The sequence below is a fragment of the Hemicordylus capensis genome, chromosome 8 (genome assembly GCF_027244095.1).
Source record: "Hemicordylus capensis ecotype Gifberg chromosome 8, rHemCap1.1.pri, whole genome shotgun sequence".
NCBI classification, from domain to species: domain Eukaryota; kingdom Metazoa; phylum Chordata; class Lepidosauria; order Squamata; family Cordylidae; genus Hemicordylus; species Hemicordylus capensis.
In genome coordinates this window covers 7,192,007-7,204,095 of record NC_069664.1, presented here as the reverse complement: position 1 = coordinate 7,204,095, position 12,089 = coordinate 7,192,007, and the positions used below count along the sequence as shown (strand labels likewise).

At 44.9% G+C, this 12,089-nt stretch overlaps 1 protein-coding gene across 3 annotated transcripts in view; it reads right to left on the bottom strand.

Moving 5' to 3' along the window:
* BIN3 (bridging integrator 3) overlaps positions 1-12,089 on the bottom strand; it is a 127,460-nt gene that overhangs the window by 47,447 nt on the left and 67,924 nt on the right. For all 3 annotated transcript variants that reach the window (XM_053269480.1, XM_053269478.1, XM_053269479.1), the window contains 2 exons: positions 8,283-8,323; positions 6,947-7,008 (listed from right to left, as the gene is read on the bottom strand). In XM_053269480.1, coding sequence (XP_053125455.1) covers positions 6,947-6,974 — 28 coding nt within the window. In that variant the 5' untranslated portion in view covers positions 6,975-7,008; positions 8,283-8,323. The remainder of the gene's footprint in view (positions 1-6,946; positions 7,009-8,282; positions 8,324-12,089) is intronic.

Below are 12,089 nucleotides of genomic sequence, written 5' to 3'. Positions count from 1 at the left end.
CTTCCAGGGGGGTAAAATTCTCAAGTGGGCCTAATTGGGCACCATATAAAAGCTGCGGATAAACTTTAGCTGTAAAACGTTTTATAGCAGCTGGAATGAAAAGGGCTCCCCTGGTAAAGTAAAAGGACCTGATAGCGTTAGCTGATTGCTGAGCGTTTTGGATTACGTAATTGAGGTGCGCTCTTCAGCCTCCTGCAGAGTGAAAAACAACTCCAAGATATTTAAAGATTCTCACTTGTTCAATTATGTGGCCATTCATAGACCATAATTGAGACTTGGGTCGTTTGGCAAAGACCATCACCTTCATTTTCAAATAGCTGACTTCTAGCGCCTCTTCTGCACAATCAGCACTTAATGTCGCAAGCGCCCGCTTCAGCCCAACTGCAGTCTGTGCTAGCATGACCATATCGACTGCATATAGCAGAATCGGTAGATGTTTATTAGCCAATTTGGGTGGATGGAAATCTGGACTATTTAGGTGGGGTACCAGGGAATTAATATAGAAATCAAACAGAATCGGGGCCAGAATACAACCTTGTCTAACACCCCTTTGAGTCAGGATTTCTGCCAAAATATGTCCTCTAACACGGCAACGGACCTTCAGGCAGGAGTCTTCATGAAGTTTATATATAAGTAACAATAGGCGCTTATCAATGGTGGAGTCACTAAGTTTTAACCAGAGTCTTTCCCTTGAGATGAGGTCAAAGGCTGCTCTGAGGTCAATACAGAGCAGTCCTTGGGCCATGCATGGGTTTATTTCTCAACTAGGTGCTGCAGGATATGAGCCTGGTCAATAGGGGAACGCCCCTCATGAAACCCAGCCTGCTCAGGCGCCAGAATGTTGTTGGATTTGAGCCAGTCTAAAAGTTTCCTGTTTAAGTGTTTATTTATTTATTCATTCATTCATTTGATTTCTATACCGCCCTTCCAAAAATGGCTCAGGGCAGTTTACACAGAGAAATAATAAACAAATAAGATGGATCCCTGTCCCCAAAGGGCTCACAATCTAAAAGAAACATAAGACAGACACCAGCAACAGTCACTGGAAGTACTGTGCTGGGGGTGGAGAGGGCCATTTACTCTCCCCCTGCTAAATAAAGAGAATCACCACCAAGTTAAAAGGTGCCTCTTTGCCAAGCTAACAGGGGCAAACTTGTTTAGTGTACAATTTGCTGATGACATTCAAAAGGCTAATTGGGCGATAATTACCTGGCTCATCTCTTCCCCCCTTTTTGTACATAGGTACTATAATGGCGACACCCCAGTCTTTAGGTACTTTTGCAGTGCAATCTATATAAGTAAAGAGAGAGGCTAATACGGGAGCCCACCACTCCAAATTACTACGTATTGCCTCAGTTGTTATAAAATCACTCCCTGGAGCCTCGCCAGGCTGAAATTGCTTCAATTGCGGAGCAGGTGACAGAATCCCAACATGGCAAGAGTCCGACGTCTAGTTCTAATCTAAACACAGAGGTGCCTTCCTGCGTGTACAGTGCATGGAAATGACATCCCCACACCCAAGCTGGTATAACTCACGATGGGTTGAGAGGTCCCCTCCCAGTGGTTGTGACACAAGGCACTAGAACACTGTTTGGCTCTTCAATTTAGCGGCAGCAACCAGGTCTCCCTGATAGCTGATGTTTTCTTTCCCCTTAATAATTTCTTATACTGTTTCTTCATTTCTAGTAAACCTTGGGCCTTGTATATGTTGGAACCTTGAGCATATACTTTAAACGCATAAATTAGGTTTCTTTTTGCCTCTTGGCAGCCGGCGTCAAACCATGGGCGAGAAGACAATTTCCCAGTCTTGTTAGATAGAGACTTCGTAGTAGCAAGTACTGGGTGTAATAACTGGACCAAATTACCATCGTGCTCAAACATCGGGGTCTCAGGAAAGTCGTACGGCCCGGTAATTAAGGCTGTTGGTAAACTGCAAGCTTGTAGTAAACTTAGGAGCGTAGTTACTCGATTTTGTTGAGTGGAGGACCATTTCACTCAGTGCAAACATTGCTCCTCCTCTCTAATTGGGACCTGGTTACAATCCAGGTGCACTTTCCCTTCCAGCCTAAGATCAGATTCATAGGGAAGTGATCACTTTCGGGGCAACTAATTATGTGAAATTTCCTTAAAAAGGGGGCCAAATTGCGGGATATAGCTGTAAAATCAATGGGTTAGTTCAGTTGGGAAACCACTTAATGCTGCCCCATTGAGCAAGTGCTATCACTGAGCAATTAACGTTAAGATGGCACGGAGTCTGCACTTTCCCCCTTGTATGCCTTGTGCTGCCTTTTCCCAGGATGGCTCTTGTGGTGGGTCAAGAGCTTAATAATCCCACTTCTCAGGAACTCAGTTGGTTGTTCTGTGACTACAACGTAAACTGAGACACAAAGAGCAGACACTCCATAGAGCCTAAAATGTTAATGGGAAACCTTCCAGGAACACTAACTGATGTCTTGGAAGAAAAGCGATTAATGAATTTGTTTAAATGCCGAGATAATAGCAACTATGTAATCAAGTCCATACGATTTAAATGCACCACTCCCAATGCTGCAGGAGCAAGGCTCTCTTTAAAAGAGCACACGGTGGCTGGATGCTCACAGAGCCTGCCTTTTCCTCAACGGAGCGTTAAGCACCGCACAGTCTCAACGCGGCTTTTTCACAACGAAACAAATCGCAGCCTATTAAGCTTCCGCAGTTTCCAAGTAGATTTGCAAAAATTATCCTATGGCAGCTGTGACAAGATAATGAAGGCAAAGCAAAGGTTTCTGCTTAGGCTGCACTCCTCTGCATGTACCTGGGAATAAGCCCCAATGAATGTGGGGTGGGGTGGGTCTTGCTCCGGAGAAAACATGCAGAGGATTGGCCTGGCACGCTGCAAGCCGCGCCGCTGTGGGGAAGGAACTAGAAAGAGAGGGCAGGAGAACAGCACCCGACAGAACTAAAAGTGGGTGGGCAAGCAGTAAGGAGTGCTACCTGGACCTAGACTCAGATGCCATGTAAGATGCTTTCATGGGAGACTAAGATAAGATGCCTCTTTACCCTTGTGGTCAGGATTGAACCTCAGCCTGATCACCCACATCCAGGAGCCCATCACCATCCCAAATCCGTGGTCCAACACATTCACCGGCTCCCTACTTGAAGGCACAGTGAGACAGAGACAGGGGTGAGTGTCATCTACATACTGATGGTACTGCAGCCCAAATCTCTGGACAACCTCCACCAGCGGTTGGGTAGCATGGGGGGGCAGTGTTCCCTCTAAGGCGTGTGCATGTGCTCACAAGTTTTCTGATGTCCGCTCAATTCATTTTTGATCCCGTTCAGGCTGAAACAGGAAGGCCCCACTCTGAATGCAGGTGTGCACACACTGCCTTGATATAGCCGCCCAGAACAAAACTTATTCTGCACACAGATGAAAAAAATTAGAGAGAACACTGCCTGGGGGACAAGATCAAACCCCGTAGCACCCCAAAGACCAAGAGGCTAAGCAGCAGAGCCCCCAGCAGTACCTTCTGGAACCTCCCCATGAATAAGAACTGGTCCAATGCTCAGCCCAAACACTGCCAGGTGATACAGAAGGATACCATGGTCAGTGGTAGTGAATGCTGCTGAGAGGTCCTGCAGAATCATTAGGGATGCATTCCCCTTCTCTAACTCCTAGTGTAGATCATCCACCAGGGTGAGTGAAGTGGATCTGGTTTTATTTTACCTCTGGGTTTACAAATCAATAGAGCTGTGTATGTATCACCAGGGGAGATAAAAATCTAAAAGCAAAGTAATAAAAAAGCTGAGAAGGAAGGCCACTAAATAAAGTGAAAAATGGCAATGAAGTACCACTACTGAGATGTTTAGAACATAAGAACAGCCCTGCTGGATCCGGCCCAAGGAAGCCCATCTAGTACAGCATCCTGTTTCACACAGTGGGCCACCAGTTGCCACTTGGAAGCCTACAGGCAGGAGTTGAGGGCATGCCCCCCTCTCTCCTGCTGTTACTCCCCTGCAACTGGGACTCGGAGGCATCCTGCCTCTGAGGCTGGAGGTGGCCTATAGCCCTCTGATTAGTAGCCGTTGATAGACCTCTTCTCCATGAAGTTATCCAAACCCCTCTTAAAGCCATCCAGGTTGTTGGCTGTCACCACATCTCGTGGCAGAGAATTCCACAAGTTGATGATGCGTTGTGTGAAAAAGTACGCCCGTTTGCTGGTCCTAAATTCCTGGCAATCAATTTCATGGGATGACCCCTGGTACTAGTGTTATGTGAGAGGGAGAAGAATTTCCCAGGCATCTTTGCTCTGTTGGGGGGAGGGAATAAAAGGAACTGATCTTTTGCACCAGCATTCCCAAACAACAGGCACCATTTCCACATTCAAATATGCTTTAGAATCTATCTCTGAAATGCATGCACTTGCAATTTGTATGCCCATTTGTACTATACTGCCTGTGTAGTAGGTACCAGTGGTGCTATCTATATATGGAGCTTCTCTTTTGTATGGAGGAAAGTAACTGCTTGCTGCAGAAGATGGAGAGTTGAGCCAGCAGGAGGGGCAGGGTAAATAATAAACCTTCCATCATTAGGGAGGAGGAGGAGACTGGAAAAAACCCCAGTGGAGCACACTCCACCAGGCTTCTGATGGACCTGGAAAAAGCATGTTAGCAACCCGTTCCAGCTACAGCCTCACATCTCATGGTTACAAGGCGCCAGGGCCCTCCAGAGGACTTGACTGTGTAACTGGATTTACCTAGCCCCATTCAGTCCAGTTTCCACTCACCACCAGGGAGACACGGAATTTTAAAAAGACTCGCATCCTTATTCCGTAATTCAGGATGACATGCCTTTAAATGCAAAATCATCTCTTGCTAAGTGGACAGGGCCTGAGCTAATGTGTGATGATGCCATGAAGCTTGGGGGGTGGGGGGTGGGATGCAAAAGAGTCCTCCCACAGCTCCTTTGGGGCTTGAAATGAATCCATATAAATACGCCCACTGAAAGGGAGAGAGGAATCCTCTGCAAGGAAACTCTTACGAGGGGAATCTTAACAATGGCCCTGCGGGCCTTTTTAAGCCTTTGGAATTGATCTTCAAGACCTGGAACATTTGTGCATCATGCGCATAGACTCTGCACATCCATCCTTTCTCTGCATGCATGCACAGAGACCGTCAATTCCGAGCGTCTTCAGAATTAGCGCTCTTTGCAGGCATAGCTCTAAAATAAAGCAGGCTTGCACAACTTCGGCCCTCCAGCTGTTCTTGGACTACAACTCCCATCATACCCAGTCACAGCCGCCAATAGTCAAGGATGGTGGAAGTTTATTATTTATTGATATTTATTTATCTAACATGTGTATATACCGCCCAAGCTCATGTCTCTGGGCGGTTTACAGTAGAACAGCACAAATTAAAACAAAGTTAAACAACTTAATTGTAGTCCAACATCTAGGTAGGGCGGAACAGACACTATCATGACTCTACCACCAACTCATCGTCACAGGTTTTATTTACAGAGAAACCTCAATAATTGGGACTAATTGGGAAGGTTAGTCCAGATTTAGAGACTATGCGGAAAACGGAGGCAAAAAGCACATGGTCACAAAAGTTGCTAAGACACGTTTTTACAACACAAAATGTGTGTTGTAATGCTTTCGGGACAAGGTAAAGAGATGCAACAATTAAAAAGTGTGTACACTACCACACAAAACACTATTTGGGTCACAGAAAGTGGATTTTCTGCACAAAGTTGCACAGCATATGCCCAGGGCAGCAGTCAGGAGCAGAAAGAGGAACCAAAATGGCTGAACTTCTGGTTTCGCTATCCGGAAAATGTGAAATCTGGAATATCAGGGTCCAGAATATCAAGTTTTCTCTGTAGTTCACTCTTAGCTTTGGTGGTCATATTCCGAGACAATTTTTTAAATGCAGTTTCTGCACTATGTAAGCTTGAACTTTATTTATAGAAAATTAAATAATGGGTCAAATTGACCCATGTTGCATATTTAATACATACACACACGTGTAAAAAAATGGATTTGTTCATGCTAACATTTTTTATTGCATTTCAGTCCCTTGAAATAATGCACCGTCCAGGAGTCTGAAATGCTGCTATTCGTGCTCAGACCACAGGTAAGAAACTACAGACATGTTGCCAACCAGAAATTCTGCCATTTCTTCTCTAGCAAACAGAACTGGAGAATCTTATTTTAGGCTCAATAATAATATCCATCCTCCCCCGCCCCAAGGCTCACGTTTTCCCACAACTTGGGGATGGTAGAGAATTGAGAATTTGGGGATCCCGAGAAAAGCTGAGCTTCATTTTTCCTTCCCACAATGAGTAACTGTTGCAAAATAGATGCAAGCCTCTTAAGACTACCCAGCTATACTCTGACACTGGTGATTGCAATTTCCTATTCCACAAGCCTCCAGATTGTTTAGTCTCCTCGCTTTACCTATGTTTATTTAAACCCCTTTATTGTGTGATGCGGTTGAATGGGGTTCCTACTGAAGAAGTTACACAGCAGGATGATGCTAATGTACAGAAGAAACACCTGCAAGCCAGATGTTTCTCTCTGAAATCTTAGAAGCAAACAGCTGTGTCCATAAAAAAAAAAGGAAAAAAAGACAGAGAGAGCAAGGGAACCAACTCACTCATTGCTTCCTACGCTTATCACTATGTCATGGCCAAACCAAGCTAAGCCTAGCATTAACCAGAACTCCCTTGATAATTTTTTCTTACAAGCCAATTAAAAGAATTTGCTATTGATTCATAGTAGTTCATTGGTAAGCCACAGGTTCCGAGTCTTTATGTAAAAGAAGATGCTCTGACTATTGAGGAAGCTCAACAGGGACTCAAGGGATTGTAGATAAATTTACAGCTACACAACATATGTCCAATGTAAAACCTTGAGAAAGATTCCAAAAGGCTTTATTTCCCGGTTAGTTCACCAACATTACTTACCTAGGTCTGCATCTGTGCTTTTCTTCATGTCTTTCTGGAGCTTCTTAGTCTGATCTTCCAGTCTAAAATAGCAAACAATTTTACTTTTCTTTTTTAAAGTGTATGATGGAGACATCCCTGTTATAGGGCAATCTGCAGATGCATTCTTTGCCCCACCCACACACAGAACAATTCCCCTCCTCACCTTGATGAAATGGGCACAGACAAACCCTAGAATTTAATTTGGGAGCAGGCATCTGCCCTGGCCACTGTCTCTGCCTCCTCTGGCAACTGTGGCTAGGTTCAGGACTTTTCTCTTCTGCTGCTGAAAAGGTGAAGAAATGGCTGCCAAGGGCTGAAATGGATGTCTCACAATAGACCAAGGGAGTAGGGGAAGAGATGCTTCTATTCAGGACCGAGACCACCAGAGGGGCTGCAAATCTTTGCAGGGGCAGAGATTTATGAGGGCAGGCTGAGATCTATAACTGAGACAATTCTAGAAAGACCAGCCAAGTCGAGGTGACATCATCAAGAGTGGGCCAATTCACGGTCAAGAGCCAGGCAGAAGTCAAACTAAAGGGAAGCGTGAGCTGCTCCCCAAGTTAAAACATTCCTAGAGGGAAGGAGTCTGTGTGAAAGAATTAATGCATTTTGTGTGGATAGATCACCACTTGCCACAATCCTACACAAGTATACCCATGTGCCACAGAGGTGATGAAAAGCTGTAGACAACTGTTGTTTCCCAGGGTGTGTACAACCAGCACTTGACACATATGCAGAATTCAAAGGCAGTGATCCAGAGTGACAAATCCCAGGCATCAGGGAGCCATGGTGCCTAGAAATTTAACCATGGCGCCGACACTAGGATATTCAGAGGCAGAGTTATTTAATCTTTATTTATTTATTTAAAATATTTATTCCCTTCCAGTGCCATACTATTATTATTTATTTATTTGTCTCAGGCAACCCTATTTCTGTTCTAAGTTTGTTACCTGTAAAGGAAATAAAGAGAAACCCATTTATCCTCCCCTTCCAAAAAGTCCACCAGTAAGTCCGGTAATTTTGTCAGGTGCCTGCTGTCTGGCTCCTACCGTAGATCCAAATAAAATTTGTCAAGGCCTGCAGTGATCCATATAGGAATGCCACAGTCATTCTTACGTGGATGTGCCTCCTGAGTGGACATTTTGCCTTTAGTAAAATGGCCCTTAGGCCTAACAGGCAGTTCTAGAAAAGGCAAAGGACCAACACAGGAGAAGGAGCCAAAGGGAATCCAAACTGGAGTTGGACGCAAGAGAGAAAACACATGCAAGGCCTAGGAAAGAACATTCACCACAACAAGCTGGCTGAGAATACTTACTGCTGAAGCTTTCCATACTCTCGTTCAAAATCTCTCTCAACCTGCAAAAAAGAAGAGAGCTGGATCAGCGACAAAACTTGGAGTACATTAAAAAACAAAAACAAAACACGACTCCACCCAGGGCAGTCGGCACTCATCTTCCAAGTGCAAAGTCCAAAATAGTTACGTCTCCAAACAGCATTAGATAAAAACCGCCCTCAGCCATTTTTGGAAGGGTGGTATAGAAACTGAATAAACAAACAAACAAACAAACTAGGGATGTACAAAGCGTTTCAAGCTCGAAACGGGCTGTTTCGAGCTTGAAACAAAATGCTCTTCAAATAAAGGGCCTGTTTTGAGCTTGAAATAAAACAACCCCACTTCAACTAGAAAGTAGACCAGGCCTAAGCTCCAGACTTAGCACGTTGGCCCATTTTGGAGGACTGGTCTACCTGTTGACCCCAATTAGTAGACCAGCTATCCCCAGAAAAAAAGCCCTCTAAAATGGCACTCAGAACATCTCGAGTTTGTTTCACTGAAACAGCCGGCTTGGCTGTTGTTTAAACAAAACGTTTTGAGCATTTTACGTTTTGTTTCGAGCTTGAAACGAAACGCAGAATCTGTTTTGTGCACACCCTTAATAAAAACCCAGTAAATTCCATTCAAGCATCTTACTTGCTAAGGGTTTCCCGCCTGTAATCTCTAGAAAACATAATCACCCATGCTTGGCATGACAAGAGCTCTATGCCCCACAACCAAAGCTAGAAATTGCGGAGTGTGAATTCTAATATCTAAATGATTTCCCTACACCAGGCGTTCTCAACACAGAGTCCCCAGATGTTGTTGGAGTACAACTCCCATCACCCCTTTGGCCACTGTTGTCATCCAATACCTGGGGACCCAAGGTTGAGAACCCTTGCCCTAAACAATCTGAATTTCTGTCAGATTGTCTTCAGAGGCCGTCACATGAGAGGAAGGTTCAAGACTGATGGTGTGCAATTCAACAGTCTCCTTTTCTTTTGTATTCCACTCACCTTCCAGCAGCCCAGAATAAGCATTACAAAAGTGATTTGAACCTAAGCACTTATTTGAAAAAGCACATGCACGATGCTGTAACATGGATAGTGGCAAAGCAGGCAGAGGAAAACCTTGGGGTTCCACTTTAATTTAAGTGGCCTTTTGTATTTTCTATATATGTTTCTTTCTCAAGAAGCAATCGCTCACTCTGGCTCAGCTATTAGGTGTCCATGCAGTGAATCTTCAATACGTCGCCTTCCTTGAAAGCTACTTCTTAAGCAAAAGACAGAACGAATATTGCCAGTCACACACAGACATCTCTGGCTGATGCATCAAGCAGCACAAAAGAGGGTCTCAAGTGCAGCTTTGTAAACTGCTGCTCACTTGGGGCACCCGAGTGCCAGAGTGTGGCACTCACCCCCCCCCCCCCCATAGTTTTAAAGAATAAAAAGCTGCGACCACGAGGAGAAGAAGCAGAAGAGAGCATGTAGCCAACTCAGCAAGGTCCAGTGTTTAACACACAGCTCAAAAGTAGGCAGGCCAAGAACTGCCCATGGCCACAACAGGGGTTGTGTGTCACCTCTCTTCCACCTAAAGGGCTATTGGCCATTTACAGCAGAATTAAGACAGGAAGCTGCATACAAAGCCTGTGGTGGCAGCTCCATGAGCAATCTCCCCCTGCCACTTCCCTTGGGCTTCTTGGACCCAGGGAAGCAGCAGTGCTTGGCTTCTGATCACAAGGAATTTGACTCCCTGCTGCCACTTAAACACAACACAACTGCATTCTTATCTCAGCCTTCCTCCAAAGCATTCAGGGCTCCAGCTTAACCTAACAACTCCCTGGAGTAGGGTGTGAGAAAGTGATCTGCCCCAAATAGTGAAGTTTGGTGAGAGTGCTGCAGATACTCAGCCCCTTTTCACAGAATCACAATTCCCAGGATCCCTTGGGAAAAGGGAATTACTATATTAAACCCAAGCACATGGCTGGCTCAGTAGAGAAAAATCATAGGTGTTGGTCTATTAGCAAAAATCCAAGAGTCACAATCTGATAATACCTTTGATTAGGCCCAAGCAAAGTGACAACCAATGTCTTGAGCAGTAAGCTTTCTGGAGAACTTGCAAACACACGATGCTCAAAACTCTGTCTCGTTTTGGCTGCTCCTGAAGGTACTGCCAGATTGTGCAGCTTCTGGATTTATATTAAAGCAGTTGAACTCTGCCTTGTAGATTAAGCGCTTAGTGTGAAAACTGGAGTATAACGACTACTGTGCTAGAAAGTCGTGATATTATTTTGGTGAGAGCTGCATTACAGGTGTTGCTTGCCAACATGCTGTGCTCAGAAAGGAATCCAAGAGCTATTGCATAGGAAGCTGCCTTATACCGAGTCAGACCACTGGTCCATCTAGTGCAAAACTGCCCACACTGACTGGCAGCGGCTTCTCCAAGGATTCCGGCAGGAGTCTTTCCCAGACTTCTAACCAGAGATACTGAGGACTGAACCTGGGACCTTCGGCATGCAACGCAGATGCTCCACCACTGAGTTACCGCCTCATCCTCAACAGCTGGCATTCCTGTTTACATCGCCGTTCTGACCACAGGAACATGGGAAGCTGACTTGTACTAAGCCCACTGCTCTAGTATTGGTTTGCCATCTGTAAGATGCAGGTGAGAGCCCTTTCCTCGCAAACGGCTTTGTTTGCCACCATAACTGATGCACCGCAAGCGTGAAGCTGGGAAACAAGCGTGCCACTTTAATTTTGGAGATTTATAGTTGCTCATTATCACTGAGCAATTTCCAACAATTTCCTTGGCAAAGGAAAAATGCTTTATATCTAGGGAACCTTAAGAGAAAGACGTGGAAAATTGCACTGGAAAATTCAAAAGTAGTCTGAACTTTCTATTCGGAAATATAGTTTTTGCTCTTTAAAAAACGTGCAAATGACAACTTTTCTTTTGTTCCCCCACCCCACTCCCCACGTCTTTAGGGCATTTCAAAGTGCTTAACTGGTTTCAGCACTTGCCACCCACACCCCAATGATAATGACTGCTGAATATTATTTTTTCTTTATTATTTCCTCGGAGACTCCTTGGCACCGCTGCTTTACTCGACGTCGCCATCAGCAAACGTTTCTAAACCTAAAGACGTAATCCAACATGAATGCTGCTACATAATTCTTTTGCAGGTCAATCCCCAAGACTGTTGTGAAAACAATTTTTTCCTATTTTTAAAGTGAAACGGTGTAATCTAGCTTGACATTCTTTTCAGGGCTTCCTTGTTAACCAACATCAACCCCCAGTTAAGTGGAAAATCTGGTTAGTGTTAATAATGATTGATGGTACTGCATCCATTAACCATAATGGAGGAAAGTGAGGGTTCATCACTCTGGGAAGGGAACCAGTGTTCCTCCGCTCAGTTCTTTTTTGATCCCGCTCAGGTTGAATCAGGAAGGCCCCATTCTGAATGCAGGTGTGCACACACTGCCTTGATACTGCTGTCCAGGACAACACTCATTCCACACACAGATGGAAAAAAGATTAGAGAGAACGCTGAACGGAACTTGGACAAAGTGAGTGATCCCATGGCTTGCTCAGTCAGATTAGGGTGTCAGCATGGGGAGCCTCCTTAGGGGAGGAGAGCTGGTCTTTGGTAGCGAGCATTAAGCAGGGTTCACCTTGGTTTGCATTTGTATGGGTGATTACACATGAGTGCTGTAAGATGAGGATGGGGATAAAGCTCAAGGGAAAGAGTATGTGTATGCTTGGATGCAGGAGGTCCCAGGTTCACTTCCAGGCAGCATCTCCATGTAGGGC